This window comes from Carcharodon carcharias, chromosome 11 (genome assembly GCF_017639515.1).
Source record: "Carcharodon carcharias isolate sCarCar2 chromosome 11, sCarCar2.pri, whole genome shotgun sequence".
In the NCBI taxonomy this organism is placed as follows: domain Eukaryota; kingdom Metazoa; phylum Chordata; class Chondrichthyes; order Lamniformes; family Lamnidae; genus Carcharodon; species Carcharodon carcharias.
The window spans coordinates 84,083,858-84,097,275 of NC_054477.1; the positions used below are offsets into that span (position 1 = coordinate 84,083,858).

The 13,418-nt window shown below is 45.4% G+C and overlaps 1 protein-coding gene across 1 annotated transcript in view; it reads right to left on the minus strand.

Annotated features, from left to right (window-relative positions):
• dlg2 (discs, large homolog 2 (Drosophila)) overlaps positions 1 to 13,418 on the minus strand; it is a 916,179-nt gene that overhangs the window by 707,584 nt on the left and 195,177 nt on the right. The window contains 1 exon segment of the mRNA XM_041198640.1: positions 9,327 to 9,451. Coding sequence (XP_041054574.1) covers positions 9,327 to 9,451 — 125 coding nt within the window.

The following is a 13,418-nucleotide window of genomic DNA, read 5'->3' on the forward strand; positions in this document are numbered from 1 at the left end:
ATGTTTAATGTTGTGCCAAATGTTATTTTTCTGAAATTTGTTCATTGACCCCTCGAGTGTGAGAAAAATTGAAAAGTGCCCCCTGCCACCACCACTGCCAATGCGAAAAGGTTGGACAAGCCTGGTCTAGCAAATCTATTGTGTGCTCTATTGAGGCCTGGTGGAGCCACGGCAGGCTTTGTATCATGCCTTGGCTTCAGTGCTAGAGTTTCTCACAGTTGTGAAAAGCCATGTTTTGAGAGGGTATTCCTTGTCACCGAGAATCCATCCACTGAGTCATGTGGGAAGCTCAAAGAACTATGGCAGTTGGAAATGCCTGAGCACAAACACATCTTGAGTGCATCCTGGAAAACGGCTGCACACCTGCAGGATATGCAGTATGATAGTTAAACGTTAATTGAGTAGCAGTCCTTCCTGTTGATAAAGGCTGCAGGCTGGTCCGATGGAGCTTTGATGGCCATGTGTGTGCAATCTATTATCACTCCCTGCACAAGTGAGAAACCTGTAATGTCTCCAAAGCCTACAGAATTTTCAGCCTGGCCATCAGGGTCAGTTCGAAATTGCGAAAACTCTCCAGCCCTTTTAAACAATGCATTCATGACTTCGCTGATGCAGCAATGTGTGGCTACCTGTGCTGTCCCTGGTGCATCCTTGAAAAGATCAGAGCCAGAATTTTCCATCTTTGTTGGAATCAGACGTCATGGCGGGCATGAGTGGACAATATGGTGAGAAGGTCAAAAATTGGCTTCACATCATCTTGAAACCAGTTTGTGATCGTCCGCTCAATCCATCAATGGCAGGCCACGTTTCCCGCCACTGCATGTCAGGAACATTATTTTAATATGTATGCATCTAATTATAAGCCCTACTTGCCCGAATCATTCCCCCACACTGGATCATCCAGGCATATCAATGTGTTTCCACGCTGATGCATTTCACCACAGCATTTAAAAGGCATGCACCTGGCAAGCTGAACTTCAAGGGCAACTCGGAGATGAGTGCACACTAACATTGTGCAGCGCTCATGAGGATCACCCATTCAATGTCAGAGAAGTGCATTCAGGCAAGGGTACAGGCAAGTCACTTTTTCCTAGCTGGTTGATAGTGCGGTACCGGGGGCAAGGATTGCACTGCAGTTGGGGCGGGTTGTGGGAGGTGCAAGGCAGCACAGTCTGATGGCAGGGTACAAGCACATGCCGGGGTGGCGGTATGGGGGAAGTGACCAAGCACTGGGGAAATCTTGTATTAAATGAGTATTCTTCCACAGCTGAGACAGTTCATGTGCAGCTATATTGACGTGCTTGGAGTTAGGCTTCTAGCTTATCTGCCTACTCAAACACCACAGAGGCATGAAAGTGCCACTAAATGCTCCTGAACTTTTCACCCATCGGGCACTAACTGCAAATTAACGAGTGTTTTAATGGACTGCAAAACAATTGGATGACTAGGCAAGTTGTACAATCTCCTTGCGAAAGCTGGCCATGGAGCAGTCACTGGTAGAGGCGCTCACAGTGCCTTGCAATGTCTTTGTTGTGTTTTGGACCAGTCTCTGCCATGGTTCAAGCCAACAGTGCAGCCTTGCAATGCAGGTTAGGAGAATGTGTGCGCCTGAGCTGAGAGCACAAAATGCAGTCCAGTGGGCGAAGTTGCGGCCAATCAGTCAGGTGAAGTGGGGCAGAAGTAGCTGGGGTTTTGGACAGCCATGCAGCGCACTAAACTCTGTCCATCTAAGTGGTGGCCAGCACCAACTGACATGCGTTAAGGGGCCTTCAACTTAACCATGCTAACCCACACACCTCTCTCTTTCATCCTGCAGCAGGAGTACATCAGGAGCAGTAAGCCTGATGAACTAACTGTATGCCTCATGGCTTACAGGGAGCAGAGACAAAAGAAAAGAGAGCGACGAAGGCACTTGGCTGGGCAGAGGGAGGAGCAGCACCCTCAAGAAGAAGGGACAGCTGGGGTCCTGTGCATACCGATGAAGACCCACAGCAAGCCATTCTGCGTGGGCACCTAGCTAGACTCAGGGTCTATAGATGGCGCTTGTCATTCAAACAGATGGCCGAGAACCAGTGTTGCCAAAGATTGCGCATGTCCAGGGAACTGGTCGATCACATCTGCCACCTGTTGCAGGATTTTGCACCACAGGGACATGGAGGTCATTCACTGCCAGTGGCCATGAAAGTGACCACTGTGCTTACTTTTACGCCAGTGGCTCCTTTCAGGGCTCCACTGGTGACCTGTGCGGGATCTCGCAAGCCTCCACACACAAATGCATCTAGGTTGTCATGGATGCCATCTTTGCGAAGGTACACAACTTTGTGCATTTTGCCCGGGATCAGGAAAGCCAGGAAGCAAGTGCGCTGGGATTTACACAGATCTCAGGTTCCCCACAGGTGCAAGGTGCCATCGACTGCATTCACATGGCACTAGGATCTCCTTGGCAACAAGTGATCAAATACATCAATCACAAGGGTTTCCACTCACTGAATGTTCAGCAGGTGTGCAAATGCATCCTAAAGATCTGCGTCAATTCTCAGGGACTGTCCACAATTTCTCCATTCTCAGTAGGTCTCAGATCTCTGACATCTTCTAGGGTCCACAGTGGGTGCAGGGTTGGCACCTCGGGGACAGGGGGTACTTGCAAGGACATGGCTTATGATGCCTCTGTGGCAGCCTCAGAGTGCAACAGAGAGAAGGTACAATGAGGCTCATGCTGCAACTCGCACTTTGGTGGAGGAAACCATTGGGATGTTGAAAATGAGGGTGCCTGGACCGGTCTGGTGGAGCCCTGCAACACAGTCCATGGAGGGTGTCATGCATTGTCGTCACCTGCTGAACCCTTCACAATTAGGGCTGCAAAGCAGGGAGGAGCTAGCTGAGGAGGAGATGGAGGAGCTGCATGTCTCATCCGATGAGGAGGATGTCAATTGGGATGGGGGTGATAAGGCATGCGAAGGCGAGGATGACAGCGGTGAGGCAATCGCATTGTCCAGGCAAGGCAGGCACACTTGGGAGGCCCTCATAGCTGCTAGAATCATGGAGGATGATGACGACGTGCAATGAGGAGACTCCATAGATCCTCATATTGCATCTGTGAACATTTCACTCTAGTCTGGCTGATGGCTCCTGTCATGCAGATGCAGTGGATGCCCATAGTCCTTACATTCCAGGAGGATCATGACGACGACATGCTGTGGGCACACTCCATTAGATCCTCATGTTGCTTATGTGAATTTTGACTCCTGTCTGGCTGATGGCAGCTCATTTATGCTCTGTGAACAGGGTCATACCATGGAGATGCAGCACGGAAAATTTAATTTCTCCTGATCCTATGGCATCCTTCGTGGGCTGAACCCTTCAGGACCACACTCACCAGAAACAGATGCTGACGAGATGAAGGCCAGCAGCACCTCAAAGGTGATGAGAGCACAAAGAGAATGATGCAACTCTGCGCTGCCAGCCCAGGGCATTCTGGCAGCAATGATATACCCCATCATGGTGCAGGCATGACTGATGTATCCAGTGACTGTGAAGGTGCACCATCAGTGTGCTGAGAAGGTTGCACAAAGCACAGGGAAGAGGCCCTGGACTCTGCCTTTATCTTGTGCAGGAACCAAGGTTTCATATCTGAGTGACACGAACACTGCTTATCATAACAAGGAGCCATAGGCAAGGAGACATTCTTGGGAGTTTATTTATAATAGTGAACATTATATACAAGTGATTAACACCCATGCCTAGACTGCGTAACTACATCTTCTTAACCTTCCCAACCCTGTCTTGGTGCTCCCCAGACATCCACAGCAGAAGTGGAGGCAGCCTGCTGACTGCTACGCTCTGTCTGTGATGACCTTGGCAAATGTCCTCTGGAGGGCTGAGACCTGGAGGGCTTTCAGGGTACTGCTGAGTGGCAGTGGCACCCGTGTCGGCCTGTGGAGCTGCAGCTGCTGGGGACATAGGAAGAAAGTATTCGGATGGGCCAGACACTCCTGGAGTCACCTGGATGGATGGCCCAGGGGTGTGCACCTGTCGATCCTCCTTCCTATGGGTGCCCGAGGGCCCCTGGCTGACTCCTTGAGGAAAAGGGGAAGTTGGAGTGAGATCGAGCTACCCCACACCCGTCTTGCATTGACATTATTGGAGGACAACTATGGCGTCAGCAATGGAGTTCAGCCTACGCAGCAGTGTAGGACTGATATCCTGGACCAAGGTCTCCGAGGCGGCAGCCAACCTATCAGTGTTGACCTTGGAGCATTGGTGTGCCTGCACTATCACCTCAGACTGAAGGCGGACGGATTCCTCCAACCTGCCTTGAAATCTGAGGATTGCAGAGGTCATCTCTTCCTGATGTTTCCAAGCTTGCCATTGCAGCTCCAGCAGCTGAAGTAAGGCCAAGTCCAGAGGCTCGTCATCTGACTCGGACTGAACAGATTTCTGGCCTCCAACAGTCCTCTGAGCGCCAGAAACTTTGGAAGTCCGTGCCACCGGCTGCTGTGGATCCAACAGTGTGATGTGCTCACCAGATTGTGATCGCGAGGCTAATATTGAACTAGGTCCCACTAAGGTGTGTGTCTCTGCACTGGTGGGAGGGTGTGGGTGAGTGCTGTGATGGGTCTTCAATGAGCGTGTCATCAGGATCTTCTTCCGAGGGTTTCTTGGGACTTGACTTGACCTGGATGGTGGACCTCCTCGGGCACTTCCCAGATGTGCCTGTAAAAGCAAGGAGAGATAATTAGTGGATGACAGGGGACTGCAGAACAGGGGAACAGACTCACAGCATGGTTGTCCAATGGATGTTGCACTGCTAGATCCTCACTTGGTTGAGCGCTGCCAACCACACCATCAGCACAGGAACGGTTCAGATCATCGCCGGCCAGCTGAATGACTCTATTTTCAAAATCTGTGAGGACCTTGATGTCAGGCATTCCTCCATCAGTCTGCGACCTCTCCCTTTTGTTGTGTGCCAGCTTGTCCCACATGAATACAAATGGAAAGAGTGTAAGCAGGATGCCTGCCAGGCCAGATAGCATTGGTGTACTGTTGATGGCTGAGTCGGCGAGAGAGAATGCGTGGAAGAAAGCTTGAATGCATGTGGTAACCCAGGGGAAAGGAACATCGGAAGGAGAGTTCGCAACCCTGGAGGTGGACCCTTGCAGAGAGCGTCTGAGAGAAAATATCAGTTTGGGAGAAGATTCCAAAGCACGTTGAGAGTGGAGATTGGGACCCTCATATGAGGGACAGAGCTCAGTGAGACAGGTTGGCTCACGGTGTGACAAGCATTTGGGGGGAGTGAAGGAGAACCATAGCATCTGGTTGAGGTGGCATCTGTCATTTGGTCTCAGAGTGTGGTGTGTCTGACCACAGGTTGCCTATTGGTTTATATGGACTGTTTACTTACTGTGAACATTAGAATATAAGATATATTTTATAACTTGTGTTGTCCTTACAAATCTGCATATATCTGTAAAGGTATAGCTGTGGGTGAAGGAGTATTGTAATACAGTTCATCTTTTCTTGTTAAATAAATGTTTTATTGTTTTGTTAAAAGTTCATTGCCTGACTCCGGTGACTCTGTTCAGTAGCCACTCTCCACGTATCTAAACGAACAAATAAAAGTTAGGATCTATCAAGCCAGGTTCCACCCTAGGATCAGGCTTGTCCAGTTGTAACATCAGTTGGGATCATAACAATTTAGTTCACAAACTGCAATTTGATATTTTAAGCAACATGCAAGCAGTCTTTGTATCAAAGAATCTTACAAAATATTAATTTATATTTTCTGCTCTTCTTAGGCAGTCCCTCAAGATTAAGGATTCCACTCCAATACGATAGTTCTGAAATGGCTCATAAGTCCAGTGCATGATATGCAGACTTGCTACATGCGGGACAGGTGATGCTTGAAGAGCTGGGTAGATGGATTGTTGGGAGGTGTGTGCGCTCCCTCCAATGCCTCGACTTTGCCTCTGCATGCTCCCGACAAAATCTCTCAATGTGTTTGGTGCCTTCTTGGATGAGACTTCTTCATCTTGCTTGGTCACAAACCAGGGTCTCCCATGAGCCAACAGGTATTTTTGACCTCTTCAGGGATGCTTTGAGGACATCTCTTAAGCATTTCCATTGCACTCCTGGAAGTCTCTTGCCATGACTGAGTTCCAAGTAGAGCAGTTGCTTCAGGATTCTGGTGTTAGCCATATGAGTGACATGTCCCACTTAGCGGCTCACTGCTGGGCAAGTTGGTTTAAGAGGATGCTGCTGTTAGGCCGTCTTTCTTGCCATAGATTTGGAGCATTTTGGAAGGCACTGCTGGTGGTCCTTCTCCAGTGCTTTGAGGTCTCTGCTGTGGATGTGTAGAAATAGCACAGGAGATCTAACAAATCGTGAACACCAACAACATGCATGGTTTCTCCAGCACTGTCAAGATGATCCATGACCCAAGCACTGAAGGGCCCACCTCACCATGAACCAAAAGTGGAGATGAGCTCATCAAGGACAGGGAAGTAGTCAGTTCTTGCTGGAGAGAACATCCTGAAGACCTCCCTCAACCAAGACTCTGTCTTCGACTTGAACATCCTCATCTCTAGTCATCAATACCCTGTCCACTCAGTCTCAGCACTACCCCAGTCTGGACTGAAGTTGAAAAAGTCATTCGAAGGTTGAAAAACAATAAAGTCCCTAGAGCAGATGGAATCCGGAACCCTGCTGAAATTATTAAACATAGTGGAACTACACTCCTGGCATAGCTACACAACCTCATATCCCTCATGTGGGAAGAAGAGCACATGCCAGGGGATCTCGGATGCTGTGATCATGACTATATTCAGGAAGGGTGACAAGTCTGATCATGGTAACTATAGAGGAGTCTCCTTGCTGTCTCTCACAGGAATGCCCATTGAAAAGATACACCTCCTCCCAGTGGCCAAGGAACTCCTTCCAGAATTGCAGTGCGATTTTCGCCCATTGAGAGGCACCACAAATATGATCTTCACTGTGTGGCAAATTCAAGAAAAGTGCAAGGAACAGCAACAACCACCGTGCATGGCCTTTGTTGTCCTCACAAAAGCCTTTGGCTATTTCAACTGCCAAGGCTTATGGAGTATCCTCCTCAAAAATTAATTTATAATAGGACAGCCTGCAAATAGTGACAGATATTACCTGCTCTTGCAGAAGTTTCATATCAAGGCCAAGTTCAAAATATCAAGGTCCAGCTGTTAGATTGTTACTGGCTGACTGGAAATGGAGAAGGCACTAATCCAATTTAATGTTTGCTGTGTTCAACATTGATTTGAAGAATTTCGCTATTATTTACTTCTGCAGCTTCTGAGCTTAACTTACAACTAACTGCATGCTTTGAGAAATTGTCCATAATCTCAGCACTCATACATTTCTGTACAGGAAGGGGAATGAATGCTTTTAAAGTTCAATTAAGAAGTCAGTCAGGGCACAAGCAGAAGTTAAATGCTGTTATGTGGTTGGAAGAATTGCTTTTCATTCATATATGGCATGTAAAGAATTGCCTCTTAAGGATTCAACAGCAGAAAATATAATGTTTAAAATTTAACCAAAATGCAGTATCCTTTATCTTTTATTTCACAATCCACATTAGTATAATTTTAATACTGGGATAATAGCTCAGAATTTGCAAAGTTTTTGATGACAAAATATCAGCGTTCGCTGTCATTACCCCTCTGAAACCGACTGTAACTTCAGGATTTAGCGCAAGGGCAGATGAATGCAGAAATCCTGAGGTTGCGGTTTGTCTGTCACTGCTTCATCTATCTGCACTTTTATACAGATGTAACATTACTCATGTCTCTGGTATTCTATATCAGTTAATCTGTTTTACAGTGTTATCTTCAATTTTCCCTTATTTTTTCAATTATGGTGCACTAATATTAATTACTTATTAGTTCTTAATTAATAAATAAACCAATGAATCCTATATAATATCTTTATTATAGCATACTTTGTATTTAGATACCAAAGACAGGATATAGAATACCCGACAAAGTACCACATAAAAGGCGGTTTAACAACATTGACGCTCACGAAATAGGAACATCAATGTCAAACTGGATTTTAAAAATTGGCTTCAGGACACAAAAAAGCAAGAAGTGGTAAATGGTTATTTATCAGATGGGAACATGGTAGACAATGGTGTTCCCCAAGGGTCAGCGCTCCGGCCACTGCTTTTTTGATATTTATAAATGACTTGGATATTTTAATAAAGAGTAAAATTTCAAAATTTGCTGATGTGATCAAACTTGGAGGAGTGGCAAACAGTGAGGGTGATACGAATCAATTGCAACAGGACATAGATAGGCTAACAGAATGGGCATACAAGTGGCAGATAAAATTTAATACAGAGGAGTGTAAGGTTATGCATTTTGGCAGAAGGAATATAGTGAGGCAATAGAGACTTAATGGCACAGTTCTAAAAAGGGTGCAGGAGCAGAGGAACCTTAGAGTGCATATACATAGATCTTTGAAGGTCGCAGGACGTATTGAGAGATTGGTTAGCAAAGCAAATGATATCTTGCACTTCACTAATGGAGGCATTGAGTACACACGATGGGAAATTATGCTGAACACTTATAAAGCCCTAGTGAGGCCGCTACTAGAGTATTGTGCCCAATTCTGGTCACCACACTTTAGAAAGGATGTGGGGATCCTTGAGCAGGTGCAAAAGAGATTTACCAAAATGGTTCCACAGATGAGGGATTGAAGCTAAATGTTGAAGAAGCTGGGGTTGTTCTCCTTGAAGCAAAGGAGATTGAGAAGAGATTTGATAGAGGTGTACAAGATTAAGTGAAGCAGACAAGGAAAAACTGTCCCCATTAGCTGATAGTACAAGGGTAAGGGGCACAGATTTAAGGTTTTGAGCAAAGTTTGCAGGGGAAATGTGAGGAAGAAATTTTTTATGCAGCAAGTGGTAATGCTTTGGAACTCGTTGCCCACAAGAGTGATAGAGGCAGAGACCATCAATGACTACAAAAGGAAATTGGATACGCATTTGAAGGAAATAAATTGCAGGGCAGAGCCTCGGGGATAGAACAGGGCAATGGGACAGACTGGATAGTTCTATGGAGAGTTGATATGGACCAAAACACCTCCTGTGCCATAATGACTCTATGACTCTATTTAAATTACTTTCTAAGTTGTCTGTATGAAAAGGTTAACAGTGAGGGGCCATTGTGCCAACAGTCGGAACTTTACGTTATGCAATTCCAGCATTTTCTGTTTTTAACTGCAACCTATATGTTTTCTATATTAGTTTGCTCAAAATCAATTGTATGTATTAAAAAATAATCATCTGAATAGTTTACCTGAGCCGTCCATCTTCAGCTGCTGCTCCACCGGGGATAATTTTAGTAATAAATATTCCAGGGTCATCTCCAATATGAGGATTATCTGTGCCTCCAGCAATACTGAATCCCAGGCCAGAGTTACCCTGTCAGACAAGAAAATGGTAGAATGTAATTTAACTACTTATACTGACAAACTCAAAAGTTAAAATCTATCAATAACAAAGTTGCATGCTCCAAAATGGGCATGTTGTGAAGTCTGCAAGGCCAATTTATTACAAATGCTCTCGAATGCTCTCTGTTGGTCTGTGTCTGCCAAACAGTCTCACAAGGCTTTTAAGGAGACAAGGTAATGAATGCATTTGCTGATGACAAATGCTGAGCACCATTTGTCTAATATAGGCAGCTGCCAATATAAGGATCATATAAATGGTGGGGACTATATTAACGAAGAGCAAGGAGTACAGTTAAAATTTTTTCACTGTCATTCAGCAAATAAGACATTATCTTTAAAATCTATAATGACAATTTTTATTGTTGATTTACCTGAAGCCATTTGAAATAACTAAGCAACACAAAAAGCAATTCGGAAACATCCTTGGGCTGAGACACACGTTCGGTTTTCTGGACCCAAGACCAATTCTGCCGCTACACAGATGTGGGTTGATAGTCAGTGAAGAGCCCCCACGATTACTTCAACCTAAAGGACGGCAGTTACAAGCAGTTCCTTTGAAGAGCATATGCAAAAGCATGCTGCCTCCATGTCGTGCTCAGCCATAAGGGGAGCACCACGTAGAAGCTCACGTAAAATATAATAGAAATTGCAAGAGTCCCGAGGGATCTCACTTGGCTGGCTTTATGTATTTATCTGTAAATACAGTATGTTGCAATTGTATGAAGGATCTTATGTTGGCGATCTCATAAGCGTAATGTGGTTCATTCAAATGCATGAGTATGAGAACCATGGATGTCACGGAATCTGCGATAGAGCAGCTAAGTCCAGTAGTTGGTTGCGTGATGCAGACATGATGGGGAGGGCTGCTGTTAGTGAAAGATAGCAGCATTTGTTCTTTTTGTCAAAGGAGGCAGGATGGAAACTCCAGAATGCAGGAGAGGTCCTTCTCAGGTGAATCTGGCATGGAACAGGGTGTCCTGTGCGTCCCTGTCATGCACATCTATCTGCTCATTCCTCAGCTGTGCCTCAGCATGAAGTGCTTGCTCTGGGTGCTCAATTTCTTCATCATCCTCCGCCTCCGAGGATGCCAAATGCTTATGGCCTTCATGTTGCTCCTGTTACTCTCCCCTTTGCATCACCACATTGTGCAATGCATAGCACATCATCACATGACCACAATAACTTTGATGGGCCAAATTGGAGGGCACCCAGACCAATCGAGGCACTGGATGTGCCTCCTTGGGAGATTAATGATCTTTTCGATGGTTGTCCTGGTGGAACAATGGCATCAGTTGTACTGTTCCTTTACCAATAACTTGGGGTCATCCAAAACTCTACTACCCATTTCCAACAGCTTGAGCTCCCAATGCAGCTTTCAGACTTTAGTGGAAGCTGCTGGTGCTGCACTTGAAGTTGCAACATCAGCCATTAGATGCTGCAATTATGGTTGGGTCCACAGGTAAGTGGACAGAGTTGGCTACCACTTCCACACTGAAAAGGATGGGCGTCAAGTTGTGCAACGCCATGTGCTAAGTTGATGTTGGACTACTCCATTCTTCTTGACATTGACCACACACTTTCTGGCAGCATTTTGTTATGTATACATATCAGCATTCTTCTGTAAACTACCCCATCAAAATGCTCGTCTAAGTCCTCTGCAGTGGAACCCTTGTTATCCAGCAAGCTGGCACCTGCCCTGTCCTTGTCACCTGCCCTGGCTGCAGCACACTCTGTCTGTTGTCTCACTATGTACGGATGCTGCTTCTAATCTATACTCTGAGATATGCACAGTGTCAGTATCTGAGCTGGTGGCTGCAAATTTGAAATCAGGTGCTGGACTTCAACATCATTTTGCTCATCGTGTTCCCCACTTCCTGGCCAGGTTGGATCACCTAAGTTTCTGGAAGTAAAACCCCTCAAAGGTGGTGTAGGGAAGGGATGGAAATGAAAAAATGCATGTTTATATGATCTGCATAATATAAATCGGAAGAGAGTGTGAGATGAGGACGAAGTAGGGTCTCAGAAAGAGGATTAGGCATTTTCAATGGCTTCAGCCCTGGTGTCAGCCAAGGCCTCAGCAATAGCCATTCCAATAATGGCCAGCACAGTCTCGTCTATAGGGGTTGAGACGTGCAGGCACATCTGTCCCTCTCCAGTTAGCATTTGTTGCAAGTGTGGTGCAATGTGTTTGGCTGATGTGGTTGCCACAGTTGAATAGCTGGCAAGCTGTGACATGTGGGTGTGAGACTTGCAGCAGAGCTTAGTGCATGAAGGAGAAGTGAGGCTATGTTTGTTAGGTATGAGTCCTGATTGATAGAGATTATTGGTAAATGAGTGATGGATTGTGGTGATTTGCACGGTGTCTGAGGTGTAGTTGGTAGAATATGGCATTTGAAAGTGCATTAATTGACCTATACCACTCATCTGAGGTCATTAATTTCTTGCGACACTGCACCAAGGTCCTCAGAGCTAGGCTGCTGGCATTAACTTCCATATCTATCTGCTCCACTACCTTTTGATCTTGTATCTGAAGGACCTCCAGGATAGAGGACATGTTTCCTCCTTGCCACTTCCCTGCCAAATATAGTGTCAGAAAACCTTGGAGTCTGCACTCTTCTATGTTGTGCTATTTTTCAATATTTCCCAGAACATGGCTCCCAGAACCTATTCCAACAACAATGCACCTCTTCTCCCGCACTTCAAAGTGCAGACAAGTTTTAAGCAGTACAGCCTAGCTTCATCTTCTGCGAGCAAGTTTTGATTTTAGGTACCCTACTGACATGAACAAATGAACAGCACAGTTAGCAAGCAGCAATCATTTAATTCCTCTGCTGCCTGCATTACATTGAACAGGCACGGGTAATTGAACATCACAAATCCCTGTGCTTGTTTTGGGGGGCTAGCCAATTTAACTCTCAGTCTTATGTTCAAGGCACTTAAATAGTTAAAGTATGTTGTGTTTCTCTTCACACTGTACTGTACCACAAGGTGACTGGTTCCCTTCTTAGAACAATCCCTTTCAGGTTAGAAGAGGATTGGAATAAATCATATAAAAAGAAAAATAATGAAGAGGGTGTGTTTTCCTGTTCTTCCTTTACTATGCAAAGTTGCATTTGCTGTCTCAGCTACATTTGGGATGGGTACAGCTGTAAAAGTTTCAGGTTATATATTTTCAGTTTTTATCATATCCATCAATAATGAATGTTGTGGCATTGTACAGAGAAAAAAAATGTTCTCTTCTTGCAGTAGTCTCTGCTTCTTTCCCACTACAATAGTTTAAGGGTGCTTCTTACCGTCTTTTTCCTGCCATTTTTTCCATCACTGTCTGTGATTCTCACAAACTTTTGCCACTGTGGACTCTGCATTTCTGATTATCTCTAACTTTATGTATGTTCTCTCTCCCTTTTTCTTAAGGTCTATTCTTTCTTTGATCTCCTCTTTCTTTTGTATTTTTCTCAATATCTATATCTTTTACTCATTCCTGTGCTAAGATAAAAGATATCTACCTTTTACCTTTTAATAGTCCCAGATTAATAGCAAGATAGGGTGAAACAGGTACTGGGCAGAGGTAGTTTCTAGAATCAAGAGGTGTTCCAACATGCAGGTGAGACACTGTGTGACTCAAGCTGCAAAGGATGGGTGGAATAGCAGGCAGAAATGTTGTGGGCTGGGAAGGAGTGGTGGGGTCTGGGAGCATTGAGGGGATTCCAAAAGAAGTCAGACAGGGGATTGAGTGTTTAAGTTGAGATACTTTGGATGCGAGGAGAATGGAAGCACTTGGGGTGACAAGGAAGTGTCAGTGGGAGGAGGAAGAAAAACTCATCAGTAAGTTAGAAGGCCAGGCCCACTCATGGCATCAGGCTGGTATTTGGGGTACAGTTGGGTAATGAGAGCACATGGGGGCTGTAGCATAAAGACATGGAGTAACTGAGATATGG